This window comes from Peromyscus maniculatus, chromosome 4 (assembly GCF_049852395.1).
Source record: "Peromyscus maniculatus bairdii isolate BWxNUB_F1_BW_parent chromosome 4, HU_Pman_BW_mat_3.1, whole genome shotgun sequence".
Lineage (NCBI taxonomy): Eukaryota > Metazoa > Chordata > Mammalia > Rodentia > Cricetidae > Peromyscus > Peromyscus maniculatus.
This window is the reverse complement of record NC_134855.1, coordinates 92,116,820-92,144,812: the sequence shown is the minus strand read 5'-3', so window position 1 is coordinate 92,144,812 and position 27,993 is coordinate 92,116,820. Positions and strand designations below refer to the sequence as shown.

The following is a 27,993-nucleotide window of genomic DNA, read 5'->3' as shown; positions in this document are numbered from 1 at the left end:
TTGAATGTTGTCCTACAGTCAGTTCATCTCACAGCTTCTGTTTCTATTTCTGTATCTCCAGTCCAGACCTCTCTGCTGGGCTCTGACCCCATTTACCTCAATGCCAATTAGACTTCTCTTCTCTGGTGAGTCTTAGGAAAATGCAGCATACTCCTAGAATGATATTTACCCTGTATTTCCCTTCCATATTTTGCATATGTTCTGTTGCTTTGCATCTAAAATAATGGTAGCTGGTACTATTACCTTTTAACTTGCTCCATACTAAAAGCCTAAGAATCATCTAGACCTTCTCTCTCTCCTACATTGCTACTACTACATGTACTGCCTACCATGTGCTGCTCTCAAATTTGTTCCCTTCCTTTCTTAGCAATGCTTTTGTTCTAGTACAGCCTCCCTCACTTACACCACTGTGTGCCCAGGTCATTCATTTTCCATCTCATCTCCAGTCATGTTTCCAGGGAAGGAAGTGGACTGAAGCTAGAATGACCTTTCTAAATTTCAAATTGGATCAAAGGTCCAACTGGGTCTTCCTGCAATCGGCTAGAATCTGTCAGTCTTCTGTAATTCAGCCAGAAACTCTCACAGTAAAAACTAAAGCCATAAGGACCTGGCATTTATTTATTTACTTATTGCATCTTTAACCTTAGCTCTTTTCTTTCCTACAACCTCTACCCTTACCTGGCTTCCAGGTTCCAGTAGTCCTCATGTTTAAAACAATAACACTTAGGCAAATGTTCTTAAAGAAATATTTCCAGTAGCCCCTTTCTGTTGTTCCCATATCTTTCACTTTTTATTTGTTCTTTTCCTGTTTAGAACTGCACAATATTTTTAACGTAGAAAAGAGGAAAATTTTGTCCATCGCTAGTAAGTATTGATTGCTATAACTGCATAATTATACTCAATGTGATTTACTGGCTATTCATTTAGTGTATACCATAGATTTTAAAGTGATTCCATAAGAATGAGTCTACTTGATGTTAAAAATCTCAGTTTACAGATTTAAAAAAGAAGACCCATATTAAGACAGGCCTTGACACAGTGACTAAGATAGTTGAGAATTTGGTGGCCTAATTAGAGAAATGGAAAGTATAAATGTTGAAATAATGTCCTTGCTCTAGTATTCACTTTCACATGTCAGCTCATTTTTATTTTAGAGATTACATAACCAACCTTTTTTAACCTATCTGTCATTTTTAACAAAAATTTTTCCAAAATGCTCAAATATGTTATGATTGTATAGGTTTTACATCTAGGAACAACTGAATGTTACATTTATTTTAAAAAAAATAAACTTTATAAAATGAGATTACTTGTTCTGGTAACTCGTGAACATGATAGAGACAGGAAGAGATTATGTGGTGTGTGTGTGTGTGTGTGTGTGTGTGTGTGTGTGTGTGTGTGTGTTTTAATTGTGAAGTTATATCAGATTCTCAGTTCCTTGCTTGCAATGGATTAAATGAAAATTATAGGCAGGCCAGAAATTGCTTTTCACACTGATTATGCCTTTTCTAATATCGGTAGTGATTTTTCAGTTAAAAGTGTACACTGCTAAAGTTAAGATGGGAACAAAATTAATTTCCTTGGACTCTGTTAAAAATAGCATTATCAACTACTTTGTGATGTTTCCCTCTGCATATATTGGGCTGTCCTGAAGAAATAAACCTCCACTTGCTTTTGTGACAGTAGATAATAAATTGGCTGATATAATTCAGTTGAGATGTTGAAAACTGCATTGAAAATAATGGGGCATAACATTTTAGGGTTAACATTTATTCATAGATGATGCAATTAAATAAAGCACGCATTAACTTCAAGGTCAGTCAGTAAAGTAATAAAATTGAATATTTTAATTGAATTGTAATCGTTTCCCATTGATACATGCAACTAAAGTAAAATGGATGTCAGCTCTGCAAATTATAGTTCTTCCTCCTAATTAATTTCTTAATTCTGCATGGAGTTATCCAGTGCCTAGGTCTTGTTGTGGGTTTATTCACCCACCCAGCTTCCATCATGGGATGTCTGTAAGATGTGATTGAATGGTTAGATGGCAGGATTTACAGTAAATCTTCTCCCGAAGTTTGGAGAAAATCTTGTTAGTGGCTTAGAATAATCTCATGCCTGAGTATTAAAGCATGCTAGAAATGAAATGGGTCCTCCATTCTCTGGACTGTTGTCTTCTTTGTTAATATATTATTTCTTGATATCACTGATTATATCAACATTAATAAATGGCTCAATGACTAAAGTTTTTAGGCGACATGGGTCCATTGAGACAGCATTGCATAGCTGACTGTTGGAGAAGATAAACTAAAGAATTTGGTGAGATTTCAGTGAAGCACAGTTTGTGTGTGTTCACGACCCAGGCTTCAATGGGTCACAGTCACTAAATGGAATGAATCCAAACAAGAAATGTCTATCTGGAGGAAGGAGATGAGTTGAAGCCTTTGGATAAAGTTTGCATTAAAGAGTCCATGAGCTATTCTGTCTTCTTCATAATCATCTCAAAGTGTTTAATGTAGCTTTACATAAAATAAATGAGAAACATGTAATCACAAAGATGTTTTCAATTACACTGACGTTGTGTCGAATATAGATACTGTTTTTTTAAGAAGGAGAATATTGTACCTTTTAGACTAGATGCATTAGTTGTTAAGTAACTGCTTGAATTTTTTAAAATTTGACTGTATAAGATGGATTTGAACATTACCAAATTCTCATTTTTTTAATATACCTTCAAATAGTTCCACATAATAGAATCCTTTTAGCACAAACTAAGCTGTGTATCAGGACTGCTGTTAAGTTGTCCCCTCTTCCCACAAAGCTAACAAGTTAAAAACTCAGAAGCGATTCTTACTTTCCAAAGTTAGTATTTAATTTGAATTCAAACATTGACTTGATTATTTTAAAAACTTCTAAAGAATTCCAGTGAAGAATATATTTTATTGATGCTAATCTCACCCTGAGTGTCAGTTCTCAATTATAAACATTCCTGAATATCAGAATTCTCTGTGAGTAACATCCAGTTAGAAATTCCTAAAACTTGGAAGGAGTAGAGGGAGAGGAATTTGTAATCAGGATATGTTGTGTGAGAAAATAATCTATTTTCAGTAAAAGAAAAAAATCATGAACACACACTACATATTTATTGAAAATTAGATGGTAATTTAATACATTTAAGGGGATCCATTTTAGCAAATATTTATTTTAAAGACATTCTTTGTAAGCAAAAGTAATTATATACAAACTGCACATAGAATGGTAAAATGTTTCTGTATAAGCAAAATTTAGAAAAATACATGAAACTGTAAGAAAATTAATAATTCAATTATATTGGTTTTCATTTGCATGTTATTAATAATTTATGGAGTCATTGGTGCTCTAGGAATTAAGAGTTTATTGAGAGCCTTCTGCATCTGAATATTTTGGGGGACATAGGACAGATAGTCTTTCTATTACATCCACAACTAATAATGCCCCTGTAGTGAAGCCTGGGCTGATTTAAAGATAACAATAATGAGAGGCTTAGGCCATTTCCTTCTCAAGGACATTAGTGTCAATCCCTAGAGGTCTCTGGCTCTTATCCAAGAAATGTTTTGTAAAAACAACCTGAAGTGTACCTCATATTGATAGTAATCATGAGGTCCCTAATCACTGGTCACTTTCTAATGAACAGAAAACAAAAATGAAGCAAACATGGAAATAGCTCTGATAGAGTTCTTTGCCAGGTGTGAGAAGCAAAATTCCTAAGTAGGCATTATTGAAGACAGTGCAACATATAAACCTGACACAGTATTACTAATGTTGACTACTGTAGAAAGATCTATTCAGAAAAGAACTTAGATTACCATATTGAATTGAGACACATTAACACATTAATCAGGATTTTTTTTGGTAAAGAATTATAGTCTATTTAAATAGACATTGTTTTGATAATAACTATGATTTGATTTCTTAATACAAGTATATCCATATTGTACTATTAAGTGAATTAATTTTGTAGGTATAACAGTCTAACATCATTTTCTTTTCTATTCTGATTCTATAATTTCATTTAAAGTTAAAATAAAATAAGAATAAAACAAATTTACACTGTTGTCTTTGGTGGTTGGTTATTTTTTTTCTTTTGGGGGCCCTGCCACCCAGCTCCCAAGAAAGTCACACAGGGGCCGGCCTTAACTTGGCTTGCTACTTAACTTCAAATTATTCCATTTACCTTTTGCCTTTGGGCTTTTACCTTTCTTTTACGCCTGTAAATCGTACTTTCACTCTTACTCCGGGGCTGGCTGGGTGGCTGGCCCCTAGCATCCTCCTCTCCTTCTCTCTTGTTCTTTCTTCCTCTCTTCCCAAATTTCTCTTTCTATTTATTCTCTTTGCCTGCCAGCCCCACCTATCCTTTCCCCTACCTCACTATTGGCTGTTCAGCTCTTTGTTAGACCATCAGGTGTTTTAGACAGGCAAAGTAACACAGCTTCACAGTTAAATAAATTGCAACATAAAAGAATGCAACACATCTTTGCATCATTATATAAATGTTCCACAGCATAAACAAATGTAACGCATCTTAAAATAATATTCTACAACAGTCTTTAAATATAATAAGCCACAACTAAAATGCTGAGGTTTTGCACTTCCTGTTTTTGAAATTATACTATTTTCATCTTAATTATAATTCCCTGAAAAAGAAAGTCAAATTGAAGGAAGCATCTGCCTATTGATGCAACTGAAATAAACTAAAAATTGTTTTTTAGGAGTAAGAAAGCAAGTTATCTCAGTGAAATAGGAAAGTAAATGCTGGCAGAGTACATTTAAGTTGAAAATCAAAACAATTTAAGATACATATACATTGCTTTCCTAGATGAGGAGGGGTCAAGGGAAAGGAAATGTGCCTTTACAGTTTTAAATTTACTCTTTCCTGACAGGCTTAGATCCTGATAAGCATCTTGGGAAAACCCTGCATGAAATGGAGCCTTATCTTTTTGAGGTAAGAATTTATGTTCGTCTCCAAAATATCAGTATCTGAAAGAGGAAAATAATACCATAGCATAATGACTGTAACAATGATTTTATTTCAGAAATATTTAGATGCATTCATTTTATGATTTGTGAAATGGTTAAACTTCATAGTATATGTATGTAGAAGTGTGTTTAAAATTATATAAAATGATGGCCAGTTGTGGAACTCATTCCAAACTGTAATGAGTCTGTAATTGCAAAAGTAACCTCAAAGGAAAATTCTGTGACAACATGTTTTTTTGTTAAAATGGACAGCATGTGCTGCATGAATATTGATTGCTGTATTACTGACACCTCTGCAGTGTCTCTCTCTGACTCAGACTCGGTGTCAGGCACGGGAGTGGGAACTTCTGGAACTTACTGAATCTGGTCCTCTTTACAAAGATGAACAAACATTCCAAGAAGCAAAGGAATTATCCCAACCATTCAAATAACCTCCTTCATTTTTACCATTGTCAAGTCCAAAGTGTGTTCTACATACTAAAATAATATTGATTTTCATTATTCCTTCCTATTAATTCTATTGATTTGTATTTGAGATTGAGGGCAAATGTTGGGTTTAATATAGCACTGGTTCAATCACTGAAGCAGTGTGATTGTTAGATTGTGAGAAGATTATTAACCTACAATCTAGATAGAGATAGACGATGACTGTTTCTGTGGAAGAGCATTGAGTTACCTCAAGCTCAACTCTCAGAGACAGTGAAGCTCCTGTAGTGGGGTAGAGTGAAATCAGCATGCCACAACAGCTTCATACAGAGAATGGAAGCACACAAGGATTTATTGTGTTATTGACTTTCTGCAGCACACTGACAAATAACAAACCTACGTCCTCTGCCTGATCACCGCCATTGCACTTAAGTCTCATTGGTTAAAAACATTTGTCTTCGGGTTATATGTTATAACATCAAAGCTAGTCTGTGTAACATCAAGCTTGTCTTGGTTTTTTCGCTAAACCCTGCTGCCTTCTGTAATAATAAGTGCTTCTGATTTCCTTCATTGTATGTGAATAATTGTTGATTCTTCATTTTCCAGCTTGTGGAAATGTTGATGCCAATGTCTTTTCATCTTACTATCACAATATTTCCATATAATGATATCACACATCTGTTTCCTATAAAAGTTTCATGGACTTTACTTGCAATTTTTCTTCTCCTAATCAATGAATACTGCTGCTAGACTATATTTCCTCACCTTTCTTGTAATAACATGAATCACTGTTGAAAAATCCTCTGAATCTCATTATTTATTATCCTAAATTGTCTGGCCCATCCCTGAAGGCCCTTCAACTGCCCTATGTTTCCACCTTACCTTTTCCTTACCAATCTATCAACACCAGTTTAATTTCATTTAGATCAAGTTTCCTCTTGTCTTTGTGTGCCTTCCTGCTAATGAGTCTTCATTCATATCGATTTACTTTGTGGCCACTGCCCAGGTAAATTTCACCCATCATTCAAATCTGTTTAAGATCTTTTATCAGCTGCACCAAGACCTGTGGCCCTATTCTCTATAGCAGCTCCTGCCTGTACTTACATTAGGAACCAGGTTGCTCTTAACTGATGCAGGTTATTAAGGTTTTTCTTCCCTTACTTGCTACAGTACACATTCCATGAAAACCACGAAGTGTTCAATTTGTTTTCTTCCCATTTCAGCAGTTTGCACAGAACTGGTAACATGGGTTGATTCTGAAAATACTCTATTCAGTTCTACAACTACCACATGACAATAGAGACCAAGAGCTCATTTACAATATATATTCAGAAAAATGTGAGGGCCACAAATTGGGACAGCTGGGAACTTTTATGCTTCCCTTTAAATACAACAACCAGGTACTGCTGGTCAAACTACCTATAACAATTGTTCTCCCTTCCTCAGAAGTCTTCATTTACTCAACAAACAAGTATCACTGGTCAAACTACTTACGATAATTTTTCTCCCTTCCTTGAAAGTCTCCATTTACTCCTCAATATTTAGATAATTAATCCCCACTTACTTTAGTATTCTAAACATTTCAATATGTGGTTTTAATTTCCCAGAAAAGCTTTGGTTAAGATATACTCCAAAGAAAGGAGACTAATGGCTGAAAACCAATTCTTCTGCCTTATGTGTTGGAATATCTAAAATTCTGGGGACCATAAGTGTTTCAATTTTCAGATTTTATTTTCAGTTTTTGCAATCTTTGTATATACATAATGAAATATTCTGGTTTAAGCCCTAAGATTAAACATAAACTTCAGTTTCATATACATCTGTATATCATAAAACACATGGCTTATAGGTCATTTTTGTATTTGAATATTATATGGCAATACTCAGGTTTACCCATAACCAATATCTTGACACTTCCTAAAATGTTATGTGAATTTTATTTTTCTTACAGAATTAAAAATACCTTTTAAACATGCAATTGGACATACTAATGGGGTGTCATATAGTACTTCAAAATATGTATATATCATGTAATATTTTAATTAGTATAAACATATCTATCTTCTCAGTTAGTTATACTTTGATGTAAAGCATTAAAATTCCTTCCTTCCTTCCTTCCAGGTTTATGAAATACACAGTACATTACTAGTATCTATAGCCACCCTACTTTATTAGTTTTTCTACAGAGTCCTTCAACTCATAATGTCAAAATCAAAAGAGGGCTTGTAAAAAAAATTCTTTTGTCAAAGCCACAGTCTCTCACTTCCTTTCTTTCACTTTCTAAAACTTGACTTCATTATATATCAATATTGCTTTGGGAGAGAGATAATTTCAATCTGGGACAGTGAGTAGATAAGACTACAAACAGAACCGTGACCATAAAACAAATGGTCGCAAGATGCTTGTGTGAACACAGAAAGCAACCAAATAAAAACTCAAATGACACCAATTTCTCTATATACCAAACATAATATGTTATAAGTTGTGGTGGTATTGTGTTCCCCAAAATATTGTGTACCCTAATAAACTTATCTGGGGTCAGAGACAGAACAGCCACAATATTAAACATAGAAGTTAGGCAGTGGTAGCACATGCCTTTAATCCCAGCACTTGGGAGGCAGAGCTAGGAAGAAATCCATGTGTTCAAGGATACAGCCAAGCATGGTGACTCATGCCTTTAATCCCAGGGAGTGGTGGTAGAAAGCAGAAAGGTATATAAGGTGTGAGGCCCAGAAACTAGAAGCATTTGGCTGGTTAAGCATTTGACTGGTTAAGCTTTTAGGTTTTGAGCAGCACAGTTCAGCTGAGAGCCATTCGGATATTAGGACACAGAGGCTTCCAGTCTGAGGAAACAAGATCAGCTGAGAAGCTGGCCAGGTGAAGTTAGCTGTGGCATGTTCTGGTTCTCTGATCTTTCAGTTCACCCCAATACCTGGCTCAGGTTTGATTTTATTAATAAGACCTCTAAGATTCATGCTACAATAAGTGTATACTCATTCCACTTTTCTTTTAATCTTTACTATGTGTTTGTCACATAACAAGAAGTGTTTAGTTTTGTTTAATCAAAGAAGGAATTAATATTAGGGACTTTTATATATATATATGTGTGTGTGTGTGTGTGTGTGTGTGTGTGTGTGTGTGTGTGTGTGTGTGTGTATGCCAAAGGACAGTATGATACTCATAAGTTATTGTGGAGATCTGCAGCTCATGCCATAGTGCTCTCCCTGACAACAGCCAGAGACACAAGGAACTGAGCTATAGGGCTATAGGACAGGACACTAGGCATACCATGTGCTAAGTGGTCTTTATGCATGACTAGTTAATTATCTAACAAACTTATGAGGATGCTAGTATTAGTGTAGCATTTTCAGTTGAAGCATCATTTCTGAGGAGGACTTTTCCAAACTCACATGACTAGGGAATATCAGAAATAAAATTCATGTCTAAGTGTGGCTGATTTCAGAGCATGCACTGTACTCTACTCCTAAGTTATTTTGAGGTATAACTAAAATAAGAATAGCCTTGCCTTAGCTATAGAACAAGTAGTATAAACAGTAATATTAGCAACAGGAGAATGGCATCAGCCATGGCAGAAGCCAGGAGATTCATTCATGTAAGAGGGAATAACTGATAAAAAGCATACTCCAAATAGATCCATCAAGGAGTATGTGTAACTTAGGAACAGCAGTAGGAAAAAAATGAGAAAAGAGTATCTTCAAAAATACAATAATACAGAAGCCCATGGAAGGCTAGTGGAAAGACATGAGAGGTGAATAATGTTATAGGCTCATAAACTGGAAAACTATAGAGTAATTGGGTTCTGGCAACAAATTGCTAGCAGTAAGTAGACTACTATCCACTGAATTTCCGAATGTAGCAAGGTGGAAATTTTCCTTATCCAGTAATGCATGCCATTAATCATTCATGCTGATGGCATTCAAAATTGATGTCTCAAAACAAGGCACCTTGACATTTGAGCAGCACCAAAGGAAGGTCACTCTGACCTTCTTCGCCATTGTCCCTAGAGCAGGCAATTAAGGAATGCTTTGACCTTCCTCTAAAGTAAGCATGAGACTTTCATTGCGGATGTTCCGTCTCTCTATCTGGAGGAAGAGAACATCACATAGAAGCACAGGAGAAAGCCTGAATAGACATTCAGAATGCTGGTTTTTACAGGATCTGTCTGTCTGCTCACACTGCACACCTCTACAACTAAACCACTGGTAGTAGATACCCAATAAATAAGTAAATCCTCTGAATCTATTTATGCAGCATGAAATGATATGTTCAAAGCACCACTTATAAAATAAAATTGTGGTGCTTTGTATAAACCTTGTGGTCTTCTCTAGGTGAGAGGGTATGAGAAGAAGTCCATTTGATTGGGCTCCTCCCATCTTTGGTTTTAAAATGAATAACAGATAAATTATATTTATTTTAAAAACAAAAAATTGAGACAGGCCCGGCGGCGGAGACAAGCAGACACAGGTAGGCCTGTGGCAGCGGCCCACAGAGGTAGACCGGCCCAGCCGCGGCAGCCAACAGGGACATTCAGGCCTGGTGGCGGCCCGCAGAGGTAGACGGGGCCCGTGGCAGTGACAAGCAGAGGTAGGTAGGCCTGCGGTGGCAGCCGACAGAGACATACAGGCCCGGCGGCAGCTGGCAGAGACATATAGACCTGGCGGCGGCCCGCAGAGGCAGAGAGGCCTGGCGATGGAGACAAGCAGACGCAGCGTGGAACAGGGACGCCTCTAACCCCAACACCTGGGGAAGAAGCTATCTCCGTGGGATGGAACCAGAATGAATCTGAACACTCTGTCTGAGGACAACCCAGGGCCCAGCTGCTAATCCTGCGAAACCCAACAACTTGGAAGTGTTGGTGAGACTACCCCGCTCAGCTGAAATCCATCCGGGAGAGGATTCAGATCCCTAAAATTTGAAGTCTGAAGAAACAAGATCAGCTGAGGAGTTGACGAATGAACAAATCGTGACCCGGGAACAGAGAAGAAGGCGCTGCCCAGCCACCAAACCAGATCACCAGAATCATAAGTATATACTTCACCGACTGAGATCAGCTGCCCCTGAAGAAATAGCCCAATAGCACCAATTTAACCAAGAACTCCTACTAAACCAAGACTAAAAATTAGAACAAGAGAGGCACTCTCAGACACAGACAACACCTGCACCGCACAGAGGAAGAGATGAGTAGACGCCAGTGCAAAAATACAGGCAACAATATAAAGACCTATATGGCAACATCAGAACTTAGTGATTCTACACTTGCAAGACCTGAACATACCAAGACAGAAGAAACAGAAGAAATCAACCCTAAAAATGACTTTAAGAAGATGATAGAGGCCCTGAAAGAAGAAATGAAACATTCCCTCAAAGAGGAAATAAAAACTTCCCTTAAAGAGGAACTCAAAAAAATCAGTAGCCCTCCTATACACAAATGATAAAAAGGCTGAGAAAGAAGTCAGAGAAACATCACCCTTTACAATAGCCACAAATAATATAAAATACCTTGGGATAACACTAACTAAACAAGTTAAGGACCTTTTTGATAAAAACTTTAATCTCTAAAGAAAGAAATTGAAGAAGATATCAGAAAATGGAAGGATCTCCCATGCTCATGGATAGGTAGGATTAACATAGTAAAAATGGCAATCTTACCAAAAGCAATCTACAGATTCAATGCAATCCCCATCAAAATCCCAACACAATTCTTCACAGACTTGGAAAGAAAAATACTCAACTTCATATGGAAAAACAAAAGACCCAGGATAGCTAAAAGAATCCTATACGATAAAGCAACCTTTGGAGGCATCACCATCCCTGACCTCAAACTCTACTATAGAGCTATAGTAATAAAAACAGCTTGGTACTGGTATAAAAACCGACATACGGATGAATGGAATTGAATTGAAGACCCTGACATTAATCCATGCACATATGAACACCTGGTTTTTGACAAAGGAGCCAAAACTATACAATGGAAAAAAGAAAGTATCTTCAACAAATGGTGCTGGCATAACTGGATGTCAATATGTAAAAGATTACAAATAGATCCATATCTGTCACCATGCACAAAACTCAAGTCCAAGTGGATCAGAGACCTGAACATAAATCCAGTTGCACTAAACTTAATAGAAAAGAAAGTAGGAAGCACTCTTGAACACATTGGCATCGGAGACCATTTCCTAAATAAAACACCAACAGCACAGACCCTGAGCACAACAATTAATAAATGGGACCTCTCGAAATTGAGAAGCTTTTGCAGGGCAAAAGACACAGTCATTAAGACAAAAAGACAGCCAACAGAATGGGAAAAGATCTTCACCAACCCCACATCTGACAGAGGATTGATCTCCACAGTATATAAAGAACTCAAGAAACTAGACATCAAAATACTGAACAGTCCAATTAAAAAATGGGCTAAAGAGCTAAACAGAGAATTCACAAAACAAGAACTCCAAATGGCTGAAAGACATTTAAAGAAAAGCTCAACATCCTTAATCATCAGAGAAATGCAAATCAAAATGACTCTGAGATACCACCTTACACCTGTCAGAATGGCTACGATCAAAAACACCAATGACAGCCAATGTTGGAGAGGATGTGGAGCAAAGGGAGCACTCCTCCACTGTTGGTAGGAATGTAAGCTTGTACAACCACTGTGGAAATCAGTATGGCGGTTTCTCAGAAAATTAGGAATCGAACTACCTCAAGACCCAGCCATCCCACTCTTGGGCATATACCAAGGAATGCTGATTCATACCATAAAGATACATGCTCAGCTATGTTCATAGCAGCACTATTTGTAATAGCCAGAACCTGGAAACAACCTAGATGCTCATCAACGGAAGAATGGATGGAAAAAATGTGGTACATATACACAATGGAGTACTACTCAGCAGAGAAAAACAATGAAAGCATGAAGTTTGCAGGCAAATGGATGGAACTAGAAAAAATCATCCTGAGTGAGGTAACCCAAACCCAGAAAGACAGTCATGGTAGGTACTCACTCATAAGTGGATTCTAGATATAAAATAAAGAACAATCAGACCACAGCCCATAGAACCATAGAGGCTATATATATAGTATGGAGGTCCCTAGGACGACTGTGGCTTATAATAAATTTCGGTTCTACTCAATTATTGAAAAAAAATAACCAAATGAATGGAAACACGTGAACTATGAACCAAAGGCTGAGGGGTCCCCAGCTGGATCAGGCCCTCTGAATAGGTGAGACAGTTGATTGGCTTGATCTGTTTGGGAGGCATCTAGGCAGTGGGACCAAGTCCTGTGCTCATTGCATGAGTTGGCTGTTTGAAACCTGGGGCTTATGCAGGGGTGCTTGGCTCAGTCTGGAAGGGACTGGACCTGCCTGGACTGAGTCTACCAGGTTTTTTGCAGTCCTCGGGGAAGGATTAGCCCTGGAGGAGGTGGGAATAGGGGGTAGGCTGGGGGTAAGGGGAGGGCGTGGAAGGGGGGAGAATAGGGGAACCCGTGGCTGATATGTAGAACTGAATGGTATTGTAAAATAAAACAAAAAAAATCATGATTTAATAAGAAAGTTTTACAGTTAACGTTAATACTATCTGTTAAGGGGATAAACATTTAAACCTGGAGATTATAGACCCCTTAACATTAGTTCTGTAATTTCTCATCTACAAATAACATTATTGTAAATGTGCATATGTAAGTAGACATGCCCCCAAAACAAATTCATATAATTCATTTCCTTTTCATATGCTGGGAATTCAGTTTCAAAATGCTGAGCTTCAAGAGTTTTTCTAGAAACCATGAATAGGAGACATCATGGAATAGGCGATGTCACCTATTCACTCTCAAAAACTAGCTCCTCTCTTGCTTTCTATATTCACCTTCCCAATTCCCCCACCACATTATAACCTTGCTAACTTTCCTTAATACTATATGTACAGCAATCTTCTGCTCAAAATCTTGGGTGGCCAATCATTGCCTACTCAGTAAAACTGAACTATTTAACTCAGTAAAACTGAACTATTTAACCATGAATAGGTGACATCACCTATTCCATGGCTAGTAAAAAAAAAAAAACAACAACAACAACAACAACAAAAAAAAAAAACACATTGATTGTTCTCTGTATTAGATCTCCAAAACTGGAAAATTTGTATCCTGTACCCAAGGTTAGAATGAAAGACATCAATGACTTCTTCTTAGCCTTGATAGACAGGTGCTATTTGTTTCTGGTTCAAATTGAACTTGTCAGCGCATACCAGTCAGGCTTTTCTTATGGGGCACGCTCACATCTGAACCATAGCAGGAGGGCAGTTGATTGTTGAATACTATGTGTGAGATAATGCTCAGAGAGCATGTGCAAGTGTCCAGAAAATGTAAAAACATAGAGTCTAGTAGCATAAAAAGCCATGCGTGAAAAACTACATTCCAGAGGTAACATAGTATTAAAATACAGAAACAAGTCTCAAAGCAGAATAAGGTACCACGGCCTATTAAGACTGATTGTCTATGTTGAGGAGAAGGAAACTCATTGGGGCTTATGTTCATCACTTCAAATTTTACTTTATAAAATTACCCTTTTAGGCCAGGCGGTGGTGGCGCACGCCTTTAATCCCAGCACTTGGGAGGCAGAGCCAGGCGGATCTCTGTGAGTTCGAGGCCAGCCTGGGCTACCAAGTGAGCTCCAGGAAAGGCGCAAAGCTACGCAGAGAAACCCTGTCTCAAAAAACCAAAAAAAAAAAAAAATTACCCTTTTAATTTTCTCAAGTCAATCACGGTCTTTCCAAATCTGCTAATCAATCTAATGCCTACACTTTCATGTGTAGGACAGGAAGAATGCTGGAAGCCTTTGGTGATGACTTAAATAGTTCAGTTTTACTGAGTAGGCAATGGTTGGCCACCCAAGATTTTGAGCAGAAGATTGCTGTACATATAGTATTAAGGAAAGTTAGTAAGATTATAACATGGTGGGGGAATCGGGAAAGTGAATATAGAAAGCAAGAGAGGAGCTAGTTTTTGAGAGTTGAAGTGCAAAGTTGTCATCAGAGCCTTAAAATGGAAGATATGGTGCATTCTCTGCCTTGTTCATGGCTGCACTTTTAGTGTACATAATAGAATCTACAACTACAAAGTTCTGAGGAAAGAACTGTTCCTAAATGAGTTAATGAACTTAGAAAATTAACCTGCATGTAGAACAAAAGCACAGAGTTAAGCTCTACACTAGTATTTCAAGCCTCTTTTGCATTGTCATATTTAGAGAATTGGGGTGCAGGGAGCTAAGAACATTGTTTTATTCATATTGAATTTGAAAGAATGTAAAGGAAAGGAAAAAGTAAATCTTAAAAAGAGATGGGAAAGTATAGCCAGAAATGTCTCTGTTCGTGCCTAGCCCTGCAGTCTGGATGAATCTCCCACCTGCAGTGGCACAGCCACTTATATAAAATCACACAGAGGCTTATATAAATTACAACCTGTGTGGTCATGGCCTATGGCTCAAGCTTCTTGCTAACTAGCTCTTATAACTAAACACAGCCCATTTCTATTAACCTGTATGTTGCCACATGTTCCATGGCTCTACTTACCTGTGTGCCATTACATCTGTTCCCTGGATGGTGTGATGGTGTCTCCTCCGCCTCTGCCTTTCTTCTTTCTTTCTCTCTCTCTTGGATTCCCCACCTGGCTATAACCTGACTCATCATAGGCCACAGCAGCTTCTTTATTAACCAGTCACAGTAACACATATTCACAGCATACAGAAAGACCATCTTACAGCAAGAAAGAATAACAAAGTTTCAGCATGAAGCTAAACTAAAGAAAAAATCATTTGGTGTTTTTCTGACAATAAGCTGACAAAATCTTATTAAAGAATAATTAAGCAGAGCATATGATGATCCCAGTTTTAAGATACAGCCAGACCCAGAACTGTGATGTATGAGGACAGTTGCTGCTAACTGTGAACAGCATGAACATGATTTACAGGTCTTAGAAAAATAAATTAAAAGGTATGCTGCATGAATATTTCTCTGGAATGTATACTTTTGGATCCTAAACTTATGAAAACTTACAGATAGTGACATTTTCTATAGTGTGCATATTTCTTGCTTTTATACTACAAGAGTCTTATGTTTTAGTAGCGTGCAAATTCACTGAACAAAGTAGATATGATTAGCTTTCACCTCTGAAGAAGATACTACCATGTTAGCAAGAACCTTGTAGCTGACGTTTGTGACTCACTTATGTTATAGTATGCACTTACTTAGAGAAGCAACAGAAATACCAAGTTTCAGTAAGAATCCTTATTCACTTGTCAGTCTTAAAGACCATTGGGACTTTTATCCAAATTTCTTAACTGGGAACCTATATTTCCATACCAGTAAATTAATAACAGAGAAGGAAAGGAAGTTCTAAATATTGGTTAATATATGCAACATCACTGTTTAATCATTATTTTGTGGTACTACAACATGAATGCATTATATGAAGACCTTGTCTTGTTTTTTATCTTTTCATTTCTTAAGGCTGCTCAATAAATATTTGTTGAAGAGATGATTGATAGGATAAATGAATATTAATATTTTATGTAAGCTAAGGCTATTGCAGGGCATGCACAGATGACCTTGTGTACCTCTTAAAAGCAAATGTTGAATTAACATAGGAGCTTATTTTACTTTACAGGGAACTAACAGAACCACTTCTATAGGGTGTAACAGCCATACAGACTTTAACACTCCAGTTATTCTTTGTATTACAAAACAATAGAGAGCTTCAATGAGACATTTACCAGTAAAGAAAAGCTAAGTATTGATTGTATATACTCTCCACATAGACTGGTCATGAGTCATAAAGGTGAAATTAGAAGGTCCAAGATGAGAAGTTGTTGGAAAGTCAGTAGAACACCAATTGCAGAACAAATAAATACATTGAAATCCATATCTCATTATTATTGCTGTGTGGTTTTTATTGTAGGAAGGATATTAATTTAATTTAGTTTAGTACGACAAAGCAGTTCTGTCCTATTATTTGGTCCCATAGGGACCACCTCTCATAATTTGGCCTTGCAGAGCCTCTGCTTTATAACCCAGGCAAAAGTTTATCTATCTTGCCCCTTGAAGCCCTTATAGAAAACACTATCCAGTTCTCCTTTCCACACTCTTCCTACTGTTTGTCTTTACAGTCTGTCTTACTTAGGGTTTTTATTGCTGTGAAGAGACACCATGACCATGACAACTTTTATAAAGGAAACATTTATTTGGGTGGTGTAGTAGAATATTTTAAGTTGTGTTACTTTTGTTTATATTGCATTTGTGTAACTCTGTGAAGCTGTATCACTGTGCCTATGATGGTCTAATAAAGAAGTTGCCAATAGCAAGGCAGGAGGAAGGATAGGTGGGGCTGGAAGGCAGACAGAATATATACAGGGAGAAATCTGGGAGAAGCGAACAGCCAGAGAAGGAGGAGGACTCCAGGGGCCAGCCACCTAGCTACACAGCAAGCCATGGAGTAAGAGTAAGATTTACAGAAGTAAGAGAATGGGAAAAGCCCAGAGGCAAAAGGTAGAGGGGATAAGTTAAGAAAAGCTGACAAGAAACTAAGCCAAGCTAAGGCCTGGCATTCATAATTAAGAGTAAACTTCTGTGTGTGACTTACTTGGGTGCTGGGTGGTTCCCCAAAAAGAAAAAAAACAACCAACAACAGGATCGACCACTTACAGTTTCAGAGGTTCTATCCATATCATCATGACAGGGAGCATGGCAGAGTGCAGGCAGACATGGTGGTGGAGAAATAGCTGAGAGTCCTACATCTTACAGACAACAGGAAGTCAACTGAGACACTGGGCAGTATCCTGAGCATAGGAAACCTCAAAGCCCACCCCCTTAGTTACGTATTTCCTCCAACAAGGCCACACCTCCTAATAGTGCCACTCCCTATGAGATTATGGGGGCCAGTTATATTCAAACTACCAACCACACAGTGTCATTCACATCACTTATGACTCTCAGTATGAGGAGTAGAATGCTCCTAGATCCACACTGAAGCCATGTAGTCAGAATAGTAGCACAACTACAGAATTCTCAAATAATCTTGTAACTACCAAGGAAAACTGAAGCCTTAGGAAGCAACCACATCATTGGCAGTAAGAAAAAGGAATCCCTCCTCTGAGCTGAAAAGATTTGAACTTGTGGCACCTATGAGTGTGAAAAGCTATTGCATTCTGAATCATGGAGCCATGGACTTGTGATGATAAAACTTACACAGAGAATCTGAAAGATCAGTATCAATGACAGCTTGTGCAAGTGACGTCAACACTGATGCCCATGGTGTAATCAGCCAAAGAGTTTTCATTCTCAGTATGGAAATCATCACATAATTGCTTATAGTTAAAACAAATAATACAGAGGTTTTTGTTTGTTTGTTGTTTTGAAGTTTTTTGTTTTGTTTGTTTTCAGTTGCTTGCTTTTTTAATTGCAGATTTTATTAGATAACTTTGTAAACTGAACCTTATTAAGACTTAGAACCTTTTAAAGACTTTCTACAACTTTGAAAGTTAACTGGTTTTTAGTATCCTATAATATTCCTTAAAATAACAGCCTCTGCTGTGGGATGGTCTGTGTGTCAAATTGCTCTGATTTGGTCAATAAATAAAACACTGATTGGCCAGTGGCCAGGCAGGAAGTATAGGCGGGGGAAAAACAGAGAGGAGAATTGAGAGAACGGGAAGACGGAAGAAGGCACTCCCAGCTGCCGCCAGGACAAGCAGCATGAGAAGACACTGGTAAGCTATGAGCCGCATGACAAGGTATAGATTTATGGAAATGGATTAATTTAAGCTATTATAAGAACAGTTAGCAAGAAGCCTGCCACGGCCATACAGTTTGTAAGCAATATAAGTTTCTGTGTTTACTTGGTTGGTCTAAGCGGCTGTGGGACTGGCGGGTGACAGAGATTTGTCCTGACTGTGGGCAAGGCAGGAAAACTCTAGCAACAAGCCTCTAGCATAATGTATGCGATTTCTTTTTGTTTATAGACCTAAAAAAAAGACTTTAAGTTCCTTTGTCTGATAAATTGTCTAATAACATTTTTGCCCCTTCCAAGTCAAAGGGTAGGAGGTGTATAGTTAGGCCTTGTCTGTTCTCATAGTAACTTAGCTGCCTTTGAATCTAAAGCAAGCATCAATGCTAAAATTTATCTTATCTTTAAGTTTTATTCATTTTAAATAAAAATTCTGATTCCCTGTAACTTTTTAACAAGAGTTTGAGATTATTGTGGTGCTTTATGGAAACATTTTTCAAATGACCTCTTTAGACACATGTCTTAGGCAAAGGTAATTTTGTGTAGTCTACAATATATTTTAGAATCAGTATCCTGCATCAGTTTTCAGGAGAGGATAGCCTGCTAAGTGAGTATTTTGAAGGTATCATTTTAATGTTTCTTTTTCTTGGTTTTTCCTGATTCTCAGCTTTCTAAGAAGTATGGTGTCCATGTATGTGGGGAAGGTGGCGAATATGAAACATTCACTTTGGATTGCCCTCTATTTAAGAAGAAAATCGTTGTGTAAGATACCATTTCAGTGTCTTTCTTTTTCTTAAATTTAAGTGACAGAAGCAACTCAGCATTTAGCTTGAGGCAGCTTTGGTTGGAAGAAATAGAACATGTCCCTTAAGTTCACAAACACTCAATTTGTTTAATCCCAAGGAAGTCGTGTGAATACTTAAATCAATACCTGACAAGACGAGGCCTTCATAGAAGGTTGTAAACTTTTTAGACATTGCACTTTCGTTTACTTGCGATTACGGCCTGCAGTAAAACTGGTGCCTACACACTGACACTTTTATCCTTTCCTGAAGTGTGAATTGCCTGTATTATTTATCTTTCACTATAGCTATGTTTGATAAACTGCCACATCAGTAGCCTATGGGTTCCATTAACTCTATCCTCTTTTTCCTCTTTCTTGGCTTTAACAAGTTAGAATGATGAGACTAGACATTTCTCTTCAGTTATTGGGGGCAGGGGTGTATTTTTACATATAAACTTCGTTTTGAAGCAGATTAAGTTTATGGTGAGTAGTGGTACCTCTGCCATGAATTGTAAAAATTAGTATAATGGAAAAAATGGGAACTTCGTCTAGTTCATCACTTTATTAGCTGTGTTCTGCATTATGCCAACACTTCCTGTCTCCTGGAAGAGCGTTTCTTCTGTTGTTTTGTTTTTGTTTTTGTTTTCTTTTGTTTTGTTTCTCCTAAGCTCATGCTTCTTGAAAAAGTTTGTCAAAATGATACTTAATTGAATGAACAGCTTTGATCCTTTTCAACATTAAGCTGGGCAGTGGTGGCACATGCCTTTAATCTCAGAACAGGAGGCAGAAGCAGGCGGATCTCTGTGAGTTTGAGGCCAGACTGGGTGAGTTCCAGGACACCCACAGCTACACAGAGAAACTCTATCTCTGAAAAACAAACAAACAAACAAACAAAAAAGACTTGAATTCTTTGAACAATTGATAATGGGTAAGAAAATAATCTGAGACTTTAAAACTAAATCTGTTTCATCCCCAAATCCAGTATTTGTTAGTCTTGCTTTCATATTCTCTTAACTTCTTTTGCATTAATAATTAACATGTCACTAATTTGTTGAGTGCCTGTTCTTTCCATCAAATTCTGCTGGTCACTATTCATGCCCGTTGCTTTGTCCTTTATAAGCTTGAAGTGAAAGCATATCTGGGCATTAACTATGATAGAAGATAGGAAAGTTATTACCCAGAAGTTTGTAGATGGGAGATTTTTTTATGGCTATGCTGATCACAAAAGGATTTTGTATACAGGAAATGTATTTCCATGAAACAGTGCTGCTTATTATTAAAGAAAAAATTACATATTTGGGTAAACTTAGAGTGTAATTGAAAAACTAGGGATATATTTACTTATTAACACAAGATTAAGCACAAAAGGGAAGAACAACAAGCAAAAAATGCAAAGTAATAATACTCTACCTGCCCATCCAACAGATGGATGCCTGAGCACCCAGAGGTCTTCATAAAACCTCATTGTAGGAAGTACCACTTTTCAGTTTGTTACAAAAGGATCTCAGCATCCTGGTGCTTCAACAGTGAAACAGTTCAACAGCTTCATTTTGTAGCTCTAGAAACTCAAGCCTGATGCAGATGATGACACAGAGGATCTTAGTCCTGCCATTGAGGAAAGGTATCAGAGAAGGTCTATTCAACTGGACCCTTCTTCCTGACAAGTGTCCCTCCTGTTTCTCAGTGTATCTGTCTGTGTGTCTCTGTCTGTGTGTCTGTCTGTGTTTGTCTTCGTGTTCATCTCAGTCTGTCTGTCTGTCTATTTCTGTCTGTCTCTCTCACTTGTACACTCTCCCTCTCACCCACTCACTTGTGCGCTCTCTCTCTCTCTCTCTCTCTCTCTCTCTCTCTCTCTCTCTCTCTCTCTCTGTGTGTGTGTGTGTGTGTGTGTGTCTGTGTCTGTGTCTGTGTCTGTGTGTCTGTGTATAAATTTGTATGTTTGCGAGATAGAGAGATGTAGAGAGGGTATACAAGCATGTACAGCATGTGTGGAGACATCAGAATAACCCTTCTTCCTGTGAACTTTGTCCTTCTCTGCTGTCTCTCTGTCACATTTTATCTGAAGCACCTTTGTGTTGATGGAATCTATAAAAGCTAGTTATGCCTTTTCATCATCAAAAATCTGATTCTTTAAAGGGTCAGTTTGTATAAGTTGCTTGTCTTCCAATATTGTCTTTTTAATGTTATTTTATGCAAATATGCAAGATTCATATTTGATAATAAAGATTCATGAATATATATTGAGTTTTTAATCATCATATATACGATTTTAATATTTTTTACATCTTGCAAGTGAAACAAACTTTTTTTTGTGAAAATTTAGTATTCTGGACTCAAGTATTTTGTGGTTCTTTCTATTGACACTACATAACTTTTTAATTAGAAATACCTTATTCAAATATGTTTTAAACTAGTTGCAAAGAGTTGAAGAGTCTGGAGAGATGGCTCAGTTCAGCTGTTAAGAGCATGTACTGCTCTTACAGAGGACCCAAGTTCAGTCCCCACGGCTAACATCTGGCAGCTTACAGCTGCCTGTAACTGCAGACCTCCACAGGCATTGCAATCACATGCAAAAGATTTCACAAATTTTAAAATCAAGTAAAAGCACAAACATAATTTGAATTTTAAAAAAAATTAGAGTCAAAATAACTGGGCTAGAGAGATGGTTTAGCAGTTAAGAGCATTTGCTGCTCTATCAGAGGACCCAGGTTTGATTTCTAAAACCTGCATGGTAATTCAGAACCATCTTTGACTCCAGTTATAGGGGATCCAACGCCTTTTTTGTAGGCTCTCTGGGTACCAGGCATGTACATGGTATATATATGCAGACTAAACACTCATACACACAAAATGAAAATAAATGAATCTTTTTTTTAAAAAAAGAGTTAAAGATGAGCTGGTACTAATATTAATATACCCAATAAAGGTAATTCATGAGAAATTAAAAGAGACACGAGGAATTTCATTTTTACATTTTTAGTTGAAATGCAAAGCATTGTTGATGTCTTAATAAACAACAAAAATCACTAGTAGTTATATATCACAGAAAATCTTGATTATTTATAAGTTCTTTATAGGGTATATTTATTAAAACTTGAGTAAATCTACATGTTACCCATATGGTGGCAGCAAGCAGTTCATACCATGTTACCTGCACGTGGTGATTACCCTGTCAAACAACCAGTGTTGAGAGTAGTGATCTTACAGTCTGAAGAATTCAGCCAGAACCTCCCACCACAGCAGCTTGCTTTTGTGAGGGATGACTTAGCTGTGTAGGAAGCACTGCGTCTTAAAAATAAAGGTGCTCTGAAGACCAAGCAATGGCGTTTAATGTTTAATAAAGCTCACACCAAGCATATTTGTGATGTGCTGTTGAACAGCCAAGGTCTCCAATCATTCAGGGATTTGCAGAAACTTGGAGTGTGAACTGTGGGTCCCTTTACATAGGAAAAATGTCAGTGTCTCTTAGTTTGGGAGGATTTCAGGTCTCTTCTCACAGCAGCAGGGTAATTAGCCACAAGGTATGGGTTTGGTAAGTACACTAAATTCTCTGTGTTGCAGGGACTCCTCTGAAGTAGTCATCCACTCTGCTGATGCATTTGCACCTGTGGCTTATCTGCGACTTTCAGAGTTGCACCTGGAAGAAAAGGTAAGTAACTGTCAGAGGTCTAAGTTGTGTTGTGTGATCCTCTAACAGTAGGCAATGGAGCAGAGAAATAGATTTATTCAGTCAACAACTAATATTTTACAAATACTTAAGAGTTTTGAGGATGTTGCGTAGCACAAAAGGCTTTACATTCTGAAGAGATTGAAGGTTAATTGAGAAAAGAATGATAGATACTAAGAAGACAAGGACAGTACCTAGTATGATAATCGGGTTGTAGTGCATAAGCATTTCAGGAAAGACTCGATGGTTAGTTAGATTTTCAATATACAAGGGTTTCAAGGGGGATAAAAGGAAAGAAAAGTTTTCTGGAAGCTATAAATGAAAGAAATGACAAAAAGATGGAAAATTAAACAAAAATGCAGTACAGTAAAGCAAAGAGTTTTATTTTAAGTACATTGGTGATCAAGATGGAGCACATGCCTGCTCAGTCTGCCTTTGGAAGTAGGTGAAGATCTGTATTAGATGTTTGTATGAAAGACCTAGAGAGGTTGGTTACCCTCTGTTTTCAGTGAAGTTATGTAAGGAAAAAGAGAGTCAGGATAGAAAATACAAATAATAGGAAAAGGTCTATGTCTTGTCTTCTTGCCCACTTTCTGAGGCACACTCATAGTTGTCTGTGTGTGACAGGGAGTCATAGTGATGTTTTCTGATTAGGGCAGCATCTCTAAAAGTAGAATGAAAACAGTGGTCCCCAAATCTCAGGATGAGTCAGTAAGAAAAAAGTACTTACTAGGGCTAGCAAGATGATTCAGCAATTGAAAGGGAAAGATTTACTGTGAAAGCCTCATTATCAGACACACACACACACACACACACACACACACACACACACACACACACACACACACAAGTAATAATTATGTATGTCAGTCTCCCAAAAGAATTAATGATGAACAAGACTGGATACCTATAGATCACTGGACTTGGCTGAAAGTAAACATTGGTGACCTGTTATCAAAAATCGGTAACATCAAAGGGTGGCATTATGTAAGGGTCTGAGAAAATGCAGACTCAAATAGTATACAAGAACAAAGAGAGTTTTTTTACCAGCATGCAGGATTGAACACTGGTACAAAATGTCCACAACCCTGAGAGGACATACAGGTCATCTCAAACATAATTTGTCAAGCAAGTAGCAGTTACAATAGTATATTTTTAATTGGCTGAGGTTCAGTTTTACCATTTTTGGACATACTTGAGCAAATTTGGGCAAGTCCAGAAATGACTCAGGAGGTGGGGATTTACAGGATTTGCCCCTGACAGATTGTAGGGCTGACTCAGGCCTTGTGCTCTCTCCCTCATCCCTGAATGTAAGAGTGTTGTTGATTAATGGCTCTTTGTTGATAGAGAAACCTGTTTCGACCCCTCCAAGAATGGAACCCTAAATTCCATTGTAAAAGTGGGAAAGTTTAAACCCTTCAATTTTTCCGTCCAAATACCTTCCAGATTCAATAAAAGAGCCCCATACTTTAGCCCTTTTCTACTTTTGCTCCCATGAGCACAGCTAAGATTCTAAAACACTGAACTCCTTCCTGAGCATTCCTTCCTTCTCAGCTTAGCTTCACCTTGTAGCTCACTAGGGTTCTCTTGGTGTTTCATTGTCTTCGCGGGCCATTAGCCCACTCTAGACAACCATTGTTTCTTTGAGATTTGATATTACTGATGTTAATAAATATGTCACATTTTCCTTCTCTTGTTTCCTTGTAGGTGTCTGCAGTACCTGGGAATGATGAAACAATTAATTATATACACAATTCTTGAAATTTATGCTGCCTTTTAAAAATTATGACCAACTTTCCTCATTAAGTTTTTGTACTTCTTCAAAAAATGTAATGGGACCATTGATTAACTGGAAGAATTTCAGTGAACTCTTCTCTAATATTGCCAATTTTCTCAACTTTCTTTCCTTTTAAAAAAATAATTTCTTTTATTTTTTGAGGTTATAATGTAATTACATCATCTCCCCCTCTTCCTCTAAACCCTACACTATATCCCTCCTTGCTCACTTTGAAATTTATGGCTTTTTTTTAATTACTTTTTTTACATACCTCACTCTTTCTATGTCTCTCTGTTTCTTTCTATGTTTCTATGTCTCTGCCTCTCTCTCTGTCTCACTCTACACACACCAAACACTTTCCTCAATACATAAATACAACCTGCTCAATCTGTATAACATTGCCTGTGTGTATATTTTCAGGACTGACCATTTGGTATTGGATACCAATTGGTGTTCTCTTCCCTGGGGAAGACAGTTTCTTCTGCTCTCCACATGCCTTGGTTGCCTGGAGTTCTTTGTGCAGGGTTGAGGCCTGCGAGCTCTCTGGTCCACTTCAGCATGTCTGTTGGTGTCCTCATTGTTGAGCTCATGTTTAGGCAGCCATGTTAGTAAAACTTCATGGGTGCAGCTTCTGAGATTCTAGCAGAAGGAAACTCCTTGATCCTCTGGCTCTTACAGTCTTTCTGCCTCTTCTTGACTTTCTTTTTTGGTAACAAGTCTCATGACCTTTTTGTTACCCGTCTGTATCACCCAGCTCTCTCTTTCTGACATATCTTTTTACAGTTGTTTCCTCCCTGTCTTTCATACCCCATCTCATGGAGAAGAGACATCAGAAAGGAAGACTCTATCTAGACAATCAAGCTTACTATAATCAAGTGTCACCACATGATGTATATTTTTTTTAATTTTTAATATAATCATTATTCAAACTTTCAACATTAATGGATAATGAGAAAGAATATCATAAATGGCTGGTTATTTTATTATTAATTTTTTTGTGTGGTGCTGAATGTGATTTGATGAACTGTGGGTGCCTGGATCAAGAAGTTTCAGAGAAGAAGAATATTAATATTTGGCATAACAATCACTCTTGTGATATTTTGGTGAAGAATGTGGCTGCTTTTTGCCCTTGTCTAAAAGGTTTGCCCAAGGCTAAAGTGAAGAGTTTTGAATTAATTCCCTTGGCAGAGGAAATCTCAAAACAGCCTAGTATAGACTCTGCTGTGTGGTTACTAGTGTTAACTGTAATGAAGATATATAATGAAAAGGAGCAAGCTGAGCAAGGGAAAATATTTGGGGAGAAAATGAACACCAACTAAGACCTGTGTTCAAGGAGATGAATAGATTAAGAAAGAGAATAAAGGGAGTGGAGACCTCAGGGCAAGATCACACTTAAGTTTCCAGCTTGTGAAAAGGAATAAAAGAAAAGCTTAGATCCCGGTGTAGTGGTACACAGCTTTAATCCCAGTGCTCAGAAGGCAGAGGCTGGCAGATCTCTGAATCTGAAGCCAGCCTAGCCTACAGAGCAAGTTATGATTGATTCCTTTTTAAAAAAAAAAATTAAATATTACTTTTGTATACCTTATGCATTTTTTTAAAAAAACAGACTTTTTCTGGAATAATTGTATATTCACTGCAAAACTGAATAGAAAAGCAGAGTACCCATGTATATTTTCTGTCCCATAGGAACACAGCCTGCCTCATATCAACATCCTACACAAGACAGGTATTTTTGTTGTAGGTGATAAACCTTCTTGATAGATCCTTATCATCAAAGGTCCATAGTCAACTAGGAGAGGTGGCTCCCTCCTGTAATTCCAGAACTTGAGAGGTTGAGGCAGGAGGAATGGTGTGAGTCTGAGGCCTGGGTTACCTTGTCTCAAAAACAAAGAAAAATATCATAGTTGACATAAAGGCTCACAATTTTATATTCCATGGCATTTAGCAAATATCCAATGATGTATATCCATAATTATGGTCCTATAACACAATAGTTTTGCTGTCATAAAAATCCTGTATGCTCCACCTATTCATCCTTCATCTGATTTAGATCCTGACAACTACTGATCTTTATGCTCTCTAGTTTCACATTTTCCAAATAGCATGTGGTAGCAACCCTTCACTTATATTTAATATGCATTTGGATTCATTCATGTCTTCTTGGGGCTGTTCTACTTTTTGGTGACTATAAATAAAGCTGCTATCAACATTCATGTACAAGTTTTGTGTAAATGCAAGTGTTCAGTTCATTTGTATAACTATCAAAAAGCATAATGACTTGATTGTGAATGTTCTATGCTTATTTCCATCGGCATGGTAAATATTCTGACAAAAAGCAACATACTGGGGAAGGATTATTTGGCTTACAATTCCAGGACATATAATCTGGAACTCTGTCAGCTAGTCCCATACATCCCCAGTAAAGAGCAAAGAGCTCCTTTACATTGTACTTCCGTATATCTCTTACAGCATCCCATACTCCCTTTTACAGCTGTGTCTTCCCCAGCCTCTTGTGAGTTACCCCTTGCTCTTTGACTCCTCATATGAATTTCGCTGCCATGTTGCTTTCCCCTGTAGCAGTGGTTCTCTACCTTCCTACTGCCGTGGCCCTTTAATACAGTTTCTCATGTTGTGGTGACCCCCCCCCCAACAACATGAAGTTATTTTTATTGCTACTTCCTAACTAACTTTGCTGCTGTTATGAATCATAACATAAATATCTGTGTTTTTCAAAGGTCTTAGGTGACCCCTCTGAAAGGGTCCTTCAACCCCAAAGGAGTCGCAACCCACAGGTTGAAAACCACTGCTTTCTGCTGTTTGCTTCCCACAGTTGTACTTGTTTTCTACATTAAGGAGATCATCATCTATGAACTGGAAGCCATGTGTCATAATGTTGTAAGGTCTTTCATCAGTCTTGGTCTCAGGGCTCCCTGTGAGCATCCTTGCTTAGTCAGACAGAACCATCTGATACTCCCTTGTTTTGCCATAATCTTCCTTGACCTTTCTTCATCTGCCTTAAACACTTTATATAAGAATGATAAGCGATGCTGGTTACCAGCGCTGGTTACTGTGTGGAAAGGTCACAGCCATGACAGAAACCAGTATCAGGATCAGAGCTTTATTAGGAGGAAGAGAACCAGGCCTGGGGAAGGAGCATGTGCAGAGAGATGGGGGGGGGGGGGGAGAAGAGGGAACAGAACAGAGAGAGAGGGTGGGGTCTGAGTCATGGCTCTTTAAGGCGCCGGTGGGCTTACAGAGTTATGCCACATGTGCACAGATTGCATGACCGTGACGCGTGTATGTAATCTTACCAGTGCACACTGATGACATAAGCCAGGCGGTGGTGGCGCATGCCTTTAATCCCAGCACTCGGGAGGCAGAACCAGGCGGATCTCTGTGAGTTCGAGGCCAGCCTGGACTACCAAGTGAGTTCCAGGAAAGGCACAAAGCTACACAGAGAAACCCTGTCTCGAAAACAAACAAACAAACAAACAAACAACAACAACAACAAAAAAGACACAATACCCTTGT

At 37.8% G+C, this 27,993-nt stretch overlaps 1 protein-coding gene across 2 annotated transcripts in view; it reads left to right on the top strand.

Annotated features, from left to right (window-relative positions):
- Positions 1–26,682, top strand: part of Dph6 (diphthamine biosynthesis 6) — a 122,739-nt gene extending 96,057 nt beyond the window's left edge. For both annotated transcript variants that reach the window (XM_006983854.4, XM_076570317.1), the window contains exons 6-9: positions 4,920–4,981; positions 18,902–18,996; positions 22,580–22,667; positions 24,393–26,682. In XM_006983854.4, the coding sequence (XP_006983916.1) occupies positions 4,920–4,981; positions 18,902–18,996; positions 22,580–22,667; positions 24,393–24,446 (299 nt within the window). In that variant the 3' untranslated portion in view covers positions 24,447–26,682. The remainder of the gene's footprint in view (positions 1–4,919; positions 4,982–18,901; positions 18,997–22,579; positions 22,668–24,392) is intronic.
- Positions 26,683–27,993: the final 1,311 nt, after the last annotated feature.